The sequence below is a fragment of the Cervus canadensis genome, chromosome 4 (genome assembly GCF_019320065.1).
Source record: "Cervus canadensis isolate Bull #8, Minnesota chromosome 4, ASM1932006v1, whole genome shotgun sequence".
In the NCBI taxonomy this organism is placed as follows: domain Eukaryota; kingdom Metazoa; phylum Chordata; class Mammalia; order Artiodactyla; family Cervidae; genus Cervus; species Cervus canadensis.
The window spans coordinates 103,889,985-103,902,216 of NC_057389.1; the positions used below are offsets into that span (position 1 = coordinate 103,889,985).

At 53.7% G+C, this 12,232-nt stretch overlaps 1 protein-coding gene across 9 annotated transcripts in view; it reads left to right on the forward strand.

Annotated features, from left to right (window-relative positions):
• Positions 1-2,163: 2,163 nt before the first annotated feature.
• MAST3 (microtubule associated serine/threonine kinase 3) overlaps positions 2,164-12,232 on the forward strand; it is a 41,742-nt gene continuing 31,673 nt past the window's right edge. For 4 of the 9 annotated variants that reach the window (XM_043467334.1, XM_043467336.1, XM_043467335.1 and 1 more), the window contains exons 1-3: positions 2,205-2,258; positions 8,745-8,776; positions 11,914-12,003. In XM_043467334.1, the coding sequence (XP_043323269.1) occupies positions 2,220-2,258; positions 8,745-8,776; positions 11,914-12,003 (161 nt within the window). In that variant the 5' untranslated portion in view covers positions 2,205-2,219. Of the gene's footprint in view, positions 2,259-8,744; positions 8,777-11,469; positions 11,637-11,913; positions 12,004-12,232 lie in introns of those variants that run through there. The other 5 variants (XM_043467344.1, XM_043467346.1, XM_043467338.1 and 2 more) reach the window with 3 other exon arrangements.

The following is a 12,232-nucleotide window of genomic DNA, read 5'->3' on the forward strand; positions in this document are numbered from 1 at the left end:
CCCCAGGGAAGCCCCAACCTCCTCTTCTTATAAAAATATCAGCCATATTGGATTAGGATCCACCCATATGACCTCATTTTACTTTAATTACTTCTTCAAAGGCCTTGTCTCCAAATACATTCAGAGGTACTGGGGGATGAGGATTTCAACTTACGAATTTGGGGAGAACACAGATTAACCCCTAACAGTGACTGCTTCGGAAAACAGTTTGGTAGTTTTTTTTAATATTTAAAAGCAGGGTTTCCAAGCATGCGTGCTGAGTCCCTTTAGTTGTGCCTGACTCTTTGCGACTCTATGGACCATAGCCCACTAGTCTCCTCTGTCCATAGGATTCTCCAGGCAAGAATACTGGAGTGGGTTGCCATGCCCTCCTCCAGGGGATCTTCCTGACCTGGGGATCAAATCTGCGTCTCTTACATCTCCTGCACTGGCAGACAGGTTCTTTACCACTAGCACCACCTTGGAAGCACAAGTGACTATAGGACCCAGGAATTCCACTCCTAGGTATATGCCCAAGAGAACTGAAAGCATATCCATGTCCACACAAAAACTGGTAACACAGGTAATACATGAGTGTTCACAGCAGCACTCTTCAGAAGAAGCAAAAAGTAGAATAACTCAAATACCCATTAATGGATAAATGAATAAACAAAGCACTATCCATGCAATGGAATATTATTCATCCCTAAAAAGGAAAGAAGTGGCATTTGCTGCAATGTGAATGAATCTTGACAACAACGTGCTGAGTGAAAGAAGTCAGACACAAGAGACCACACATTGTATGACTCTATTTAGGTGAAATGTCCGGAAAGGCAAATTCACAGAGAAAGAAAGCAGATTGGTGTTTACCAGGGGCTGAGGGGAGGGAGAGTAGGAGGTGACAGCTCACTAGTATAGGGGTTCTTTTGGGGTTGATGAAAGTGTTGTGGAGTTAGATAGTGGTGCTGATTGCACAACTCTGTGAATATGTCTAAAACCCACAGAACTGTACACTTTAAAAAGATAAATTTTAGGGTAGGCAAATTACATGCCAATTTCAACACATGTATGAGAAAAACAAATTTTGTCTTGGAGTCCTGTATTTTTTTCTTTAACAGACTTCCCTAGTGGCTCAGCGGTAAAGAATCCACCTGGCAATGCAGGAGACTTGGGTTTGATCCCTGTGTCAGGAAGATCCGCTGGAGAAGGAAACGGGAACCCACTCCTGTATTCTTGTCCGGGAAATTCCATGGACAGAGGAGCCTGGCAGACTATAGTCCATAGGGTTGCAAATTGTCGGACACAGCTTAGCTACTAAACAACAGCCTATATTTTTATGCACTCAGTCTGGCTACCATAACTTGGTGGGATCTTACAGTACTTCACAGGCGATTAGCCAGGTCGCCTCCAACCTGAGAATGTACGGTCATGTCAGGCGGAACATTAAGGTAAAAGAAGGAACCTGCAGCTGCAGAGACAGTGGGAGTTCCAGGGAAAGAGACAATGTAGATGCCACCTTGGGACTTTAGGCTTTTTCCAGCCTCCCTTTCCCTTCTGCAAAGTCAGGCTGAACAGTTACCATCACATACCTATGAGGGGAGGTCCTCATGAAGCATTTAGTTGGGTGTTCAGTTGACACTCAGCAAAGGCAGTCATCATCAAAAAAGAAACTGATAACTACAGTGGCTGCTTATTCTTCTAAATAAAGTTTTATTGGGACAAGGGCCAAAATTGGAGTGAGGCAAGCAGTCAGGGTCATGGAAGGGCAGAGTCTGATCCTGTATTTAAAATGTTGATGTCTAGTTCATCATGCATTTTTGTGTTAGCTTTGATTCTTTACACTATTGTTTTTAAAATGTTGTGTATCTTAAGGATTTTCTTGTATGTGTGAGCCCTTGTTAAATTTTGCACAGCAGTGAATACCGCACCCGCCTCACCCTTGTTGTGTGCCCCAGGAACACGGATCCTGAGCCTCAGTTTCCTCACTTGCAAAATGGGGATAATTCTCTCTTCTAGGAAGATGTGTTGAAAAGTGTTTACTTCTAGGCTCTAGGGGCGGGGCGGGGCCTGGAAGGGCGGGGCAGGCTCTCCCGAAAGGGGCGGGCCTTTCGTAACCGGCTCCTCGAGAGGGGCGGGGTCAGGCCTCGTCAGCTGACCTGTTTGGCCAATGGCGCGGGGTGGCGGGGCCGGGCTGGCCGAGGCGGGGCCGGGAGCCGGCCGGCAGTGCGGACTAGCCCGCGATGGACGAGCCGAGCCTCCTGCGGCGCCGTGGGCTCCAGGTGAGGCCCCGTGAGAGCGGGCAGAGGTCGCTGGTGGAGTGAACCTGCCTGGGTGCGGGATCGGGGCTTGGACGGACCGAGGGGAAGCCGAGGCAGAGGGAGGGGCGCGCTCCGGGGGCTCCCGCTTCTGCACTCACATCTCCAAGCGCTTTTCGCTAGGTGAGAGGAGGGTATGCCCATTTGCCATATGGAGAAACTGAGGCTCCTTGGGGGAAAGGGGCTGAGGGTTTCGCCTTCTCCACCAGGAGCTCTAATAATACGAGCAACGACAGCCTTTGAGCGCTCATCTATGTTCATGTCGTTGGTGTTAATCCTTTTACTAGTGATGTGTTGTATTAATCTTTTTACTAGGGATGGAGTAATATTAATCAATGTTATTAATTAATGTGTATTAATACGTGCTTCGTGCCTTCGCAGCGCCATCGCACCCCTGTCTCAGCTCACCCATAAGGCAAGATGGGGAGGCTGGGACTGTCAGGCAGCCCTTTCATCAGACAAGGAAACTGAGGCTCCAGTCTAAGAAACTCACAATCCCGAGGTCGCCCAGCGGCATGTAATTTACCCACCCTTAACCAGCTCTCTGGTGCACCAGCCACTGCCAACTGACTGTGTGGCCTGGGGAGTGGGGGCAGGGGCGGTGGGAGGCACTCTTGCGTTTCTGGACTTCAGTTTTCCCAATCACTATAAGGGCCCTCCTGTTCTGACCCCTGGGTTCGGATTTGTGCTGGGGAGGCAGCGCCACGAGGAGATAAGAAAAAAAGGCATCATAGCTAGCAAAGGGTGACCTCGGATGGCAACTCCTTTGATCTGTCTGGACCTCAGTTTACCCGTCTGTTCAATGGGAATTTAGACAATCTAGCCCTTTCCCTCGAGCTTAGACCACACATGTAGAAGCCAAGTGGGGAAACCGGGATTCATCATTGACCCAACAAACCTTTATTGAGTGCCCCCTGTAGTCTTCTGGCTCCAAGAGGCAGTGGTGGTGGTGAGGGGTGTTCACCCCTGGAACTGCCCTCCTGGATCTCCCAGCCTGTGGGGGGAGATGAATACCTGAGCAGCAGGGATCCCGCCGAGGGGTCAGGTGCCATGGGGCACCCTCAGGCACTCCTGGAGAAGGTACCTGAACTGATGGTTGCCAGTGGCTTTGGGACAGAGAAGGCAGCCCCTGGTGGAAGGGCAGGGGGTTGGTGTTTGGGGAATGAATGAGGCTGGGTTGGTGTTTGGGGAATGAATGAGGCTGGGTTGGTGTTTGGGGAATGAATGAGGCTGAGAGAAGCCAGAAAGGACAGGGGTGGGGAAATGGGCACTGAAGCCGAGGAGAATGGGGAAAGGCAGGCCTTGAACCTGGCTGCCAGACCGTGAACTTGTCTGAAGGTGAAGGGGGGTGCGGTCACCTGGATTTGGGCTGGGGATCAGGGAGGGTGTGGGTTGAGCTGCAAGGCAGAGATCCTGATGGCATGGGGAAGGAGGGGCAGGAGAAGGGCAGGGGTCATGGCTGAGGCAAGAGCAGGGCGGGGTGGGGGGCCTGAGCATAGATGAAGGGGTGCATCTGGACTAGTGAGCAGCACTGGGGAACCAGGCCCCTCCCGCAGCCCCAGATAGATTTCAGCCCCGCCCGCAGCCTCTTAAAATAGAGAAACTGCCTTTGGGTAGGCGATTGGGGGTGCAACTGACGTCAGAAAGAGGGGGCCTGTTCCATGGGGAGGAGGTACCCATTCTCTGAGGACGAATCCCATGTTACAAACGGGGAAACTAAGGCTCACAGAATCATAGGCTCTGTCCAGCTGTCCCAGTGGGTAACAGAGTCAGGATCTGAACCCACACAGACCTGGCTGTCCATCCAGACCAACCCCGCATTGGCAGGACTCCATCCAAGGAGGAGGAGGGACAAGTAGGGATTGCCCAGATGAGTGAGGCCAACCTGAGTGGAGGGAACAGCATGCGGAAATGCTCAGAGGTGTGCAGACGTGTGTTTATGGGGCAGCCAGAGGCCGTTTCTTAGCACTGGACCTGGGCGTGTGAGATGGACTCATCTACTGCCAGGGCTTCTAGCGCTGATGTTGAAGAGGTTAGACTTTCTCCCCAGGGTGATTAGGAGCTGTGGAAGGTGCTGGAGCAGGGCAGGTCATGTCAGATCTGAGAGCTTTGAAAGATTCCTCTGGAGCAGGTGGGGGTCTAAAAAAGAGCCAGAAACGAGGAAAGCATCTACAGTAAAGGACAAAGTAGGAGATACAATGAAAATATTTTTTAAAAAATAACAGTAGAAGTGTAAATAACTGCTCACATTATGGGGCATCTACAAATGCTAAATGCTAAGAAGGCAATGGCAACCCACTCCAGTACTCTTGCCTGGCAAATCCCATGGATGGAGGAGCCTGGTAGGCTGCAGTCCATGGGGTCGCTAAGAGTCGGACATGACTGAGCGACTTCACTCTCACTTTCCGCTTTCATGCATTGGAGAGGGAAATGGCAACCCACTCCAGTGTTCTTGCCTGGAGAATCCCAGGGACGGTGGAGCCTGGTGGGCTGCCATCTATGGGGTTGCACAGGGTCGGACATGACTGAAGGGACTTAGCAGCAGCAGCAGCAAGCATGCATTTAAGTCTCCAACAGCCCGGGGATTATTAGCTTTATTTATCAGAGGGGGAAACTGAGGCTCAGAGAGGGAAAGTAACAGCCAGAAAGCCAGAATCGAAATTCTAACTGGTCTGGCACTTGAGAGTGCAAAGATGTTGAGGGCTTCAATTTGGGGCATCAGTCACACACTCCTTTAACTGGAGCCCTGAGCGCCTTGTCCCCCCCACCCCACCCCAATCAGGGGGCAGCCTGCTGATCAGAGTCAATCATTTATCCTAAGGCTAATCTTTGCCACAGGTCAATTCATAAAAGTCTGAGAAAGTCATGAGCTGATTGGCCAGTCCAGACAATACATGGAGGTGTCCTGGCTAATCTGACTGTGGCAATGCAGGGTATGCTGTTGGCTGAGTGGTTTTGTTGTTGTTTAGTTGATAAGTGTGTCCAGCTCTTTGCAAGTCCATGGACTTGCAGCCTCCTCTGTCCGTGAGATTTCCCAGATAAGAATACTGGAGTGGGTTGCTCTTTCCTTCTCCAGGGGATCTTCCCCACCCAGGGATCAAGCCTTTGTCTCCTGCATTGGAGGGCAGATTCTTCCTCGCTAAGCCAGCAGGGAAGCCTGACTGAATACTAGGAGGTCATAAATAGGACCTGGGCTTGGCCCGCAGGCCACCAGTTTGCCTTGGCTGTGGGTAAAGGGAAGAGGAGACTGGCCCTTTCTGGTTTGGGTTAAGCTCAGCCTTCTGTGTAGCGATTGTCGGCGCCAGTTAACATAAGCTGTTATTACTAGGATTACTACCACTATTATTCTATCATTATTTTCATTTCCCATTTGGCCCTTTGCTTCACAAATGACAGAATTTTATAACACCAGATCCCCAAACAGAGCATGCGGGGACAGAGAAATTGGCCAGTCTGTGTCTGGACTTTGTCTCTGCTGCTGCTGGGGAAGCTCCCTGGAAGGACCATCTGGCATTCTCCTGGCCCAGTTCCAACTATTCTCCTCCTCCAGGAAGTCCTCTGGCTGATGCCATGTGGTCTCTTCTGATCGCTCTCTCTCTACTCCAGCTGCTATCTTCCCATGGGACTTGGTACCCACTAGGCTGAGTCCCACCTCCACCCTACTGTTTCCCACCAGCCTGCTGGTCCAACTTGAAGACCGCTCCAGGAAGTCTTTTGGCTCCCCACTCCCTCCAGCCCTTTCTCTTCCTCTGGGTCCTTGCTAGTGCCTCCAGTATGGGGGTGTCCATGCCTTCCCCTGTCTCCTTCAGACTGGGGATTCCTCCAGGTGGAGCTGAGGCTTCTGGTGAAGAGGCAGCATCACCCAGCCCAGAACAGGATACCATAAATATTATCTTTAAAGGGCGGTTCCAGGGGGTTGGACCTCCCCCCGCCTCCACCCCCTTTCTAGGCGAGAACCACTCCCTGAGGAACAGCTGGCAAAGAGGAGGCTGAAGGCGGAAGCAGATGGTGCAGGGAGCAGAGGGTCCGGGGGTGGTTCCGGGAGAGTTCCATGTGGGCCCAGCGTTCCACTGAGCCTTTGCAGGGGGCTACTGACCTTCCCTCATCTCTCTTTGCCACTTTACATCTTTTTGTATTTTGGAAGTAAATTAAAATTTGTGGATAAATTGTGAGTTATCAACCTCACAAAATAATTGTCTTGGCTTCCTTTTATCAAAGCCTCCCCCAGCATCAGGCCCTGAGCCTGCTGCTTGACTCCTTCAGGGCCCCATGTAACTGGACCATTTCCAAACAAGGAAACTGAGGCTCAGAGGGATGAAGTTGTTTGTCAGAGATCATACAGCCCAGACTGGGGAGCCAGACTGGGAACCAAGGACTGTCAGGATTTTAGAAGGAAATGGCTGGGATGGGTGTGTGTGTGTGTGTGTGTGTGTGTGTGTGTGTGTGTGTGCGTGCGTGTGTGTACCCGTGTGGGCACAGCAAAAGTCCCTGAGCTCGGATCCCAGCTCCTCTCTGTTTTTTGGGTTAGTAGGGGAAGGAGGAAGCTGGCGTAAGAACTCACAACTGGAGGGGGCCAGTGGAGCCCCTAACGGTGGTGGGTCTGGGGCCGGCTGCCCTGCACGGTACTGAGCTCTCCATCCCCGGAGGTATTCAAGCAAACAAGGAGACCTCAGGTTGGCAGGTGAGCCTCCTCCCATCTTGAAGGGCTCTGACTTGATTTTCTGAGCTCAAGGTAGTTGGGGTCCAGCCTCTGGGCTTCGCCCCACCCCCGCAGATCCATCTCTTCCTCTGCCTGGAGACCCTGTCAATCCCTCCCGGCCTTGTCATCTCCGCGCCCAGCAGCTTCCGGCCCCCTCCAATTGGCTGCGGGGGCTGATGACGTCATTGTTGCCATGACGAACGCCCAACTCTAGATGTGGGCAGCCCTGAACCCACCAAGATAAAAATAGTTGTGCATCCTCGACGCTACCGCCCCAGCGTGTGTGTTTGTGTGTGGTGTCCAGAGACCTGGATTCCCGACCCTACCTCAGTCAAGAAATGTGGGCAGCTGCTGCCCTCCGCGCCTCAGTTACCCTGCCTGTAAAAAGGCCTCTGCTCCTGGTGCGTAGTAGCGACTCGGTGAATGTGAGTAAAATTTAGCTAGTATTGCGATAGTCTGCGAAGGCCCTCGCTGAGTTCAAAAATAACACAACAATAACATGCGACGGTAATAATCTCTGATCACTTTTACCCCAGACCTCGCTTTACATCATCTCCACATTACACATGGGGAAACCAAAGCCCAGGGGGTACCAACCACTTGGCTCAGGGTCCCACGGACAGCAGAGAAGAGAGAACAGATCTGGACCCAGGTCTGAGTGTCCTCGGATTCTAAACTCGTGCTACACAGCCTTTTGAGAATTAAAAAGTCCTCCTGGGCAAACCACATTTGAGGGTGGACTCAGATCACAATGGACCCCAAGCATAGGGGTTTCTTGTATATGGTAAGGACACCCAGGATTGGTGCAGATCGGCTTGCTGAGCTCTGGCCCTTCAATAGGGTTTGTGCCCCCAGCCCCCATTGATGACCGGGACCCAAACCTGCCTGGATTTTGCAGAGGGTGAGCAGAAATGGCTTTCAGATCTGAGAGGGCACAGGGTAAGGATGATGCAGGAATCTCCCTTTCTTCAATTGTTGTTTAGTCGCTAAGTTGTGTCTGACTCTTTGCGACCCCGTGGGCTGCGGCACACCAGGCTTCCCTGTCCTTTGCTATCCCCTGGAGTTTGCTTAAATTTATGTCCATTGAGACAGTGACGCTATCTAATTATCTCATCATCCTCTGCCACTCTCGTCTCCTCTTGCCCTCAGTCTTTCCCAGCATCAGGGTCTTTTCCAGTGAGTCAGCTCTTCGCATCAGGTGGCCAGAGTACTGGAGCTTCAGCTTCCTCATCAGTCCTACCAATGAATATTCACAGGTTGATTTCCTTTAGGACTGACTGATTTGATCTCCTTGAAGTCCAAGAGACTCTCAAGAGTCTTTTCCAGCACCACAATTTGAAAGCATCAGTTCTTCGGCTCTCAGTCTGCTTTCCTCAATAGAATATTAGTATTAATATTTAGCCACTACTGATATAGTTCTTGGTAAAATCAACTAATTTATTTTAAATAATGAAGTTATTTTTAATGTAAGGAGTCTGAGAGGGCTTCCTGGAGGAAAGGGTGTTTGAGCTGAGACCTGAGGGATGAACTTCAATTAACTAGCACCAGAAGGGAGGGAAAGTGGTCCTAACAGAGGATACAGCTGGTGCAAAGGCCCTGAGGCAGGGCTGAGTTCAGTGTATGGGGTGAGCAGAAAAGAGGCATTGGTTGGAACAGGGTGAACGAGGGGCCAGCTGGGAGATGAGGTGAGTGGAAGGCTAGGGGAAGTGAGGGGTTTGTCTCCCTGGGAATGACTCCTGTTTTCTTTTCAGAAGGAGCTGAGCCTACCACGCCGGGGACGTGGGTGAGTTCACCTGGGGCCAGTTGGCTGGGTGGAGCCCTATGATCCTGGGCACAGATATTTCAGCGGCAGCATCTGAATTGTGAATTTATTTAATAATTACTACAAAGCTCTCACCTTGATCCTGCCCTGTCCCCTTTCCGCCCTGGTGTTTGCAAAGTACTTCACAGGCACCTCACCACAGGCTGGGAGGTGAAGTGCAAATCATGTCAGTTTGCAAACGGGAACCTGAAGTGCGTAAGGGTTGCATCACTGGCTCAAAAGCACCCAACTTGAAAGGGTGGTATCCAGGGTCCAGACTATAGAATTCCAACCTGGTGTCTTGGAATTGGCTTGCATGCCTCCCATGACAAAGCTCACTCTATTTCAGGGAACATCGGTGGAAAATCATACAATTCGGGGTCACATTAATGTTCCTGGTGGCTGGCATTGTGAGGTCCCTCAAACTCCAAGATTTGTTAAGTGTCTTCACTGGTTTGTTGATGTTTAGTCGCCAAGTCATGTTCCACTCTCTGTGACCACCTGGACAGTAGCCCACCAGGCTCCTCTGTCCATAGGGTTTCTCAGACAAGAATACTGGAGTGGGTGGCCATGCCCTTCTCCAGGGGATCTTCCTGACCCAGGGACTGAATCTGCATCTCTTGGGTCTCTTGCATTGGCAGGCAGATTCTTTATCACTGGGCCACCTGGGGAGCCCCCAGGTTTTACACAGGTTTATGGGGGCTTCTCTGGTAGCTCAGTTGGTAAAGAATTCGCATGCAATGCAGAAGACTGCCTGCAATAGAGGAGACGCAGGATTGATCCCTGGGTCAGGAAGATCCCCTGGAGAAGGGAATGGCTACCCACTCCAGTATTCTTGCTTGGGAAATCCCATGGTCAGAAAGCCTGGTGGGCTACAGTCCATGGGGTCACAAAGAGTTGGACACAAGTGAAGCCACTTAGGGCACTCAGCAGCACCGGTGGAAAAAGCAAAGCCCAGGAAGGGGAGGCGTTTGCCTTGAGCTGGTGGTCTGGGGAAGTGTGATGGCAAACACTCCCTCTTCGGAGGCTTGGAAGCTGTGTTTGCCTGAGCTGAGGGTGGGAATTCCCTTGCGCCTCAGTGAAATCACTCCCTCAGCAAACTTCTTTTGAGTATCTACTGTGTACTAGGTTCTGTTCCAGACACAGGCGACAGGGTGAGAAGTCAATGCTGGATCCTGTCATGCAGCTTGCACTCTCTTGGGCAAAATGATGAAGTGATGTTCTAAAGCGTGTGTGTGTGTGTGTGTGTGTGTGTGTGTGTGTGTGTGTGTGCGCGCGCGCGCGCTTGGTCATGTCTGATTCTTTGTAACCCCGTGGACTATAGCCTCCCAGCTTCCTCTGTCCATGGGATTTTTCAGGCAAGAATACTGGAGCGCGTTGCCATTTCCTCCTCCAGGGTATCTTCCTGACCCAGCGATTGAACCCCTTGTCTCTTGGTCTCTTGCATTGGCAGGCAGATACTTTACCACTGTGCCAGCTGGGAAGGGATGTTATACAGGGGGAGAGATCAGAGGCACACAGGAAGGGGCTGGAGGGCGGCTTTAGAGGAAGTGACATTTGAGACTAGACCTGGAAGAGAAAAGGGTAGGGGGAAGAGCATTCCAGGTAGAGAGAACTGCCTGGTCGAAGGTCCTGAGAAACAGCATGGAGATAGGAGTGGAGAGAGGAAAAGGGGTAGATCCTGGGGGCTGGATGAGAGTTTGAAGTCTGGTGGTGGGGCTGGTGTCAGAGTGGCCTCCAAGTCCAGACCCTCTCTGGTTGGACGGAGGGCAGTGCAGCGGGTGGGGAGGGACCTGCGGGCCCCGGTAGGGGCGGGGCTTGGACGCCGCCGGGAAGGCCGGCACTGTCCCCAGCCTTTGCCCAGGCTGGGGGCAGGGTGGTGGGCGGTGAATCAGTCCAAACTGCAGAGGGCAAAGTCCGGGACCACGGCGTAGGACCAGGACAAACACTCCGTGAAGGCTGTCTACTCGTAGCCACCTGCGGTGTGCCTGACTCGTTCTAACCAGGATTTCTAGGGGGCTGCGACCGGACACAGACAACCCCAGACTTTCGGGAGTCTGGGCTGGGCAGGAGGGAGGGTGGGGCTCGGAGCGCCGGGGGCCCACTTGTATTAGGGAGGCTGGTGGGGCTGAATTCGGATATGAATGAGGGCGATGACGGTCCTGGCAGAGGGAACCCAGGGAAGCAAAGGCCCGGAGGCGTGGTTGGGGCCTCCGGTGTGCCGGGAGATGCTGACACCGGCTGCGGGTGGCTAGGGACGTGGGGCTGAGCCCCCGCGCCGGTGGCCAGTGGGGGGATAGGGGCGAGACACGCTCAATCCCGGGTGGAGAGACATCCCCCGCCCCCCCCTCCCCCCGCCCTCCAACCCCCGAGCGCGGGGCTGGGCGAGCGCCGGGTCTCAGCCGGGAAGGGGCGTGGCCAGTTGATGGAGCAATGAACCCGCTTGAGAAGGCAGTGACCGCCCTTCCTTTACAACGTGCAGCTCAGTGACTCGAGGCCCGGCACCCTCGCCGGCCCTTCCTGGGAGAAGGTGGCACCGGTGCCTCCTGCCTCCCGCAATCCGATCTTTCCTGCCAGGCTGGGCCTGCGCGTAGGTGCAGGGCTCGGAGCCCCGCCCCTGGGCGGAGAGAGCCCGCCCTCCCCGCCCCCCGCAGCCCAGCCCCCACTCCGCGTCCGCCTCGCCTGCTAGGCGTGCTGTCCTGGCGTCCCGTCTGTCCGTCCGATTGCGACACGATCAGGGCGGCCACGAAGGGGGCGTCAGTACTCGGTCGCGGTCGCATAGACGCGGCCTCGGCATGAAGTCCCGCAGGGACAAGCTGCACATCCCGGCGTTGACCCTCGAGTGAGTGCTTGACCCTGGAAGGGGAGAGGGAGGGGAAGAGGGGCAGGCTGACAACCACCCTTCCTCCGCGTCTCTGTTCAAGTCGCCCCGAATCGCACCACCGCCTCCGGGGAGCCCTCCCGGGTCATCGGTCTGGCCCCGCCCTCGTGGCCTACGGTAGACCCAGTACCCCCAGCCTCAGGTCCCTTCTCCCTGAGGGAACCACACCCTGGTCCCGTCTCCAGCCACACGCAGGGGCCGTTGCCAGGTTCACCGTCCCCGGCCTCTTTCTTTGCAGTCTGTCTCCAAGCAGCCAGAGCCCGTCCTTGCTGAGTCCCAGCAGCCCCTGCAGCCCTTGCAGCCCCTCGCTGGGCCTGCACCCCTGGAGGTAAGTGACAGCGCCCGCGGGCGGGGCGCGGACATTGCCCTGGCACCCCAGAGACTTGGAGGCCGCCCAGATCCAGCTCCCTCCCCCAAGGTACTGTGGGCCGGTGACATGGACTCTCTGGGCCTCAGTTTACCCCTCCATAAAATGACACTGTGAGCCACACTAGGACCATGATGGGAAAATTCCATATTCAGTCAGAGCCAGCAGGTCCCCCTTCTGGCAGATGGCC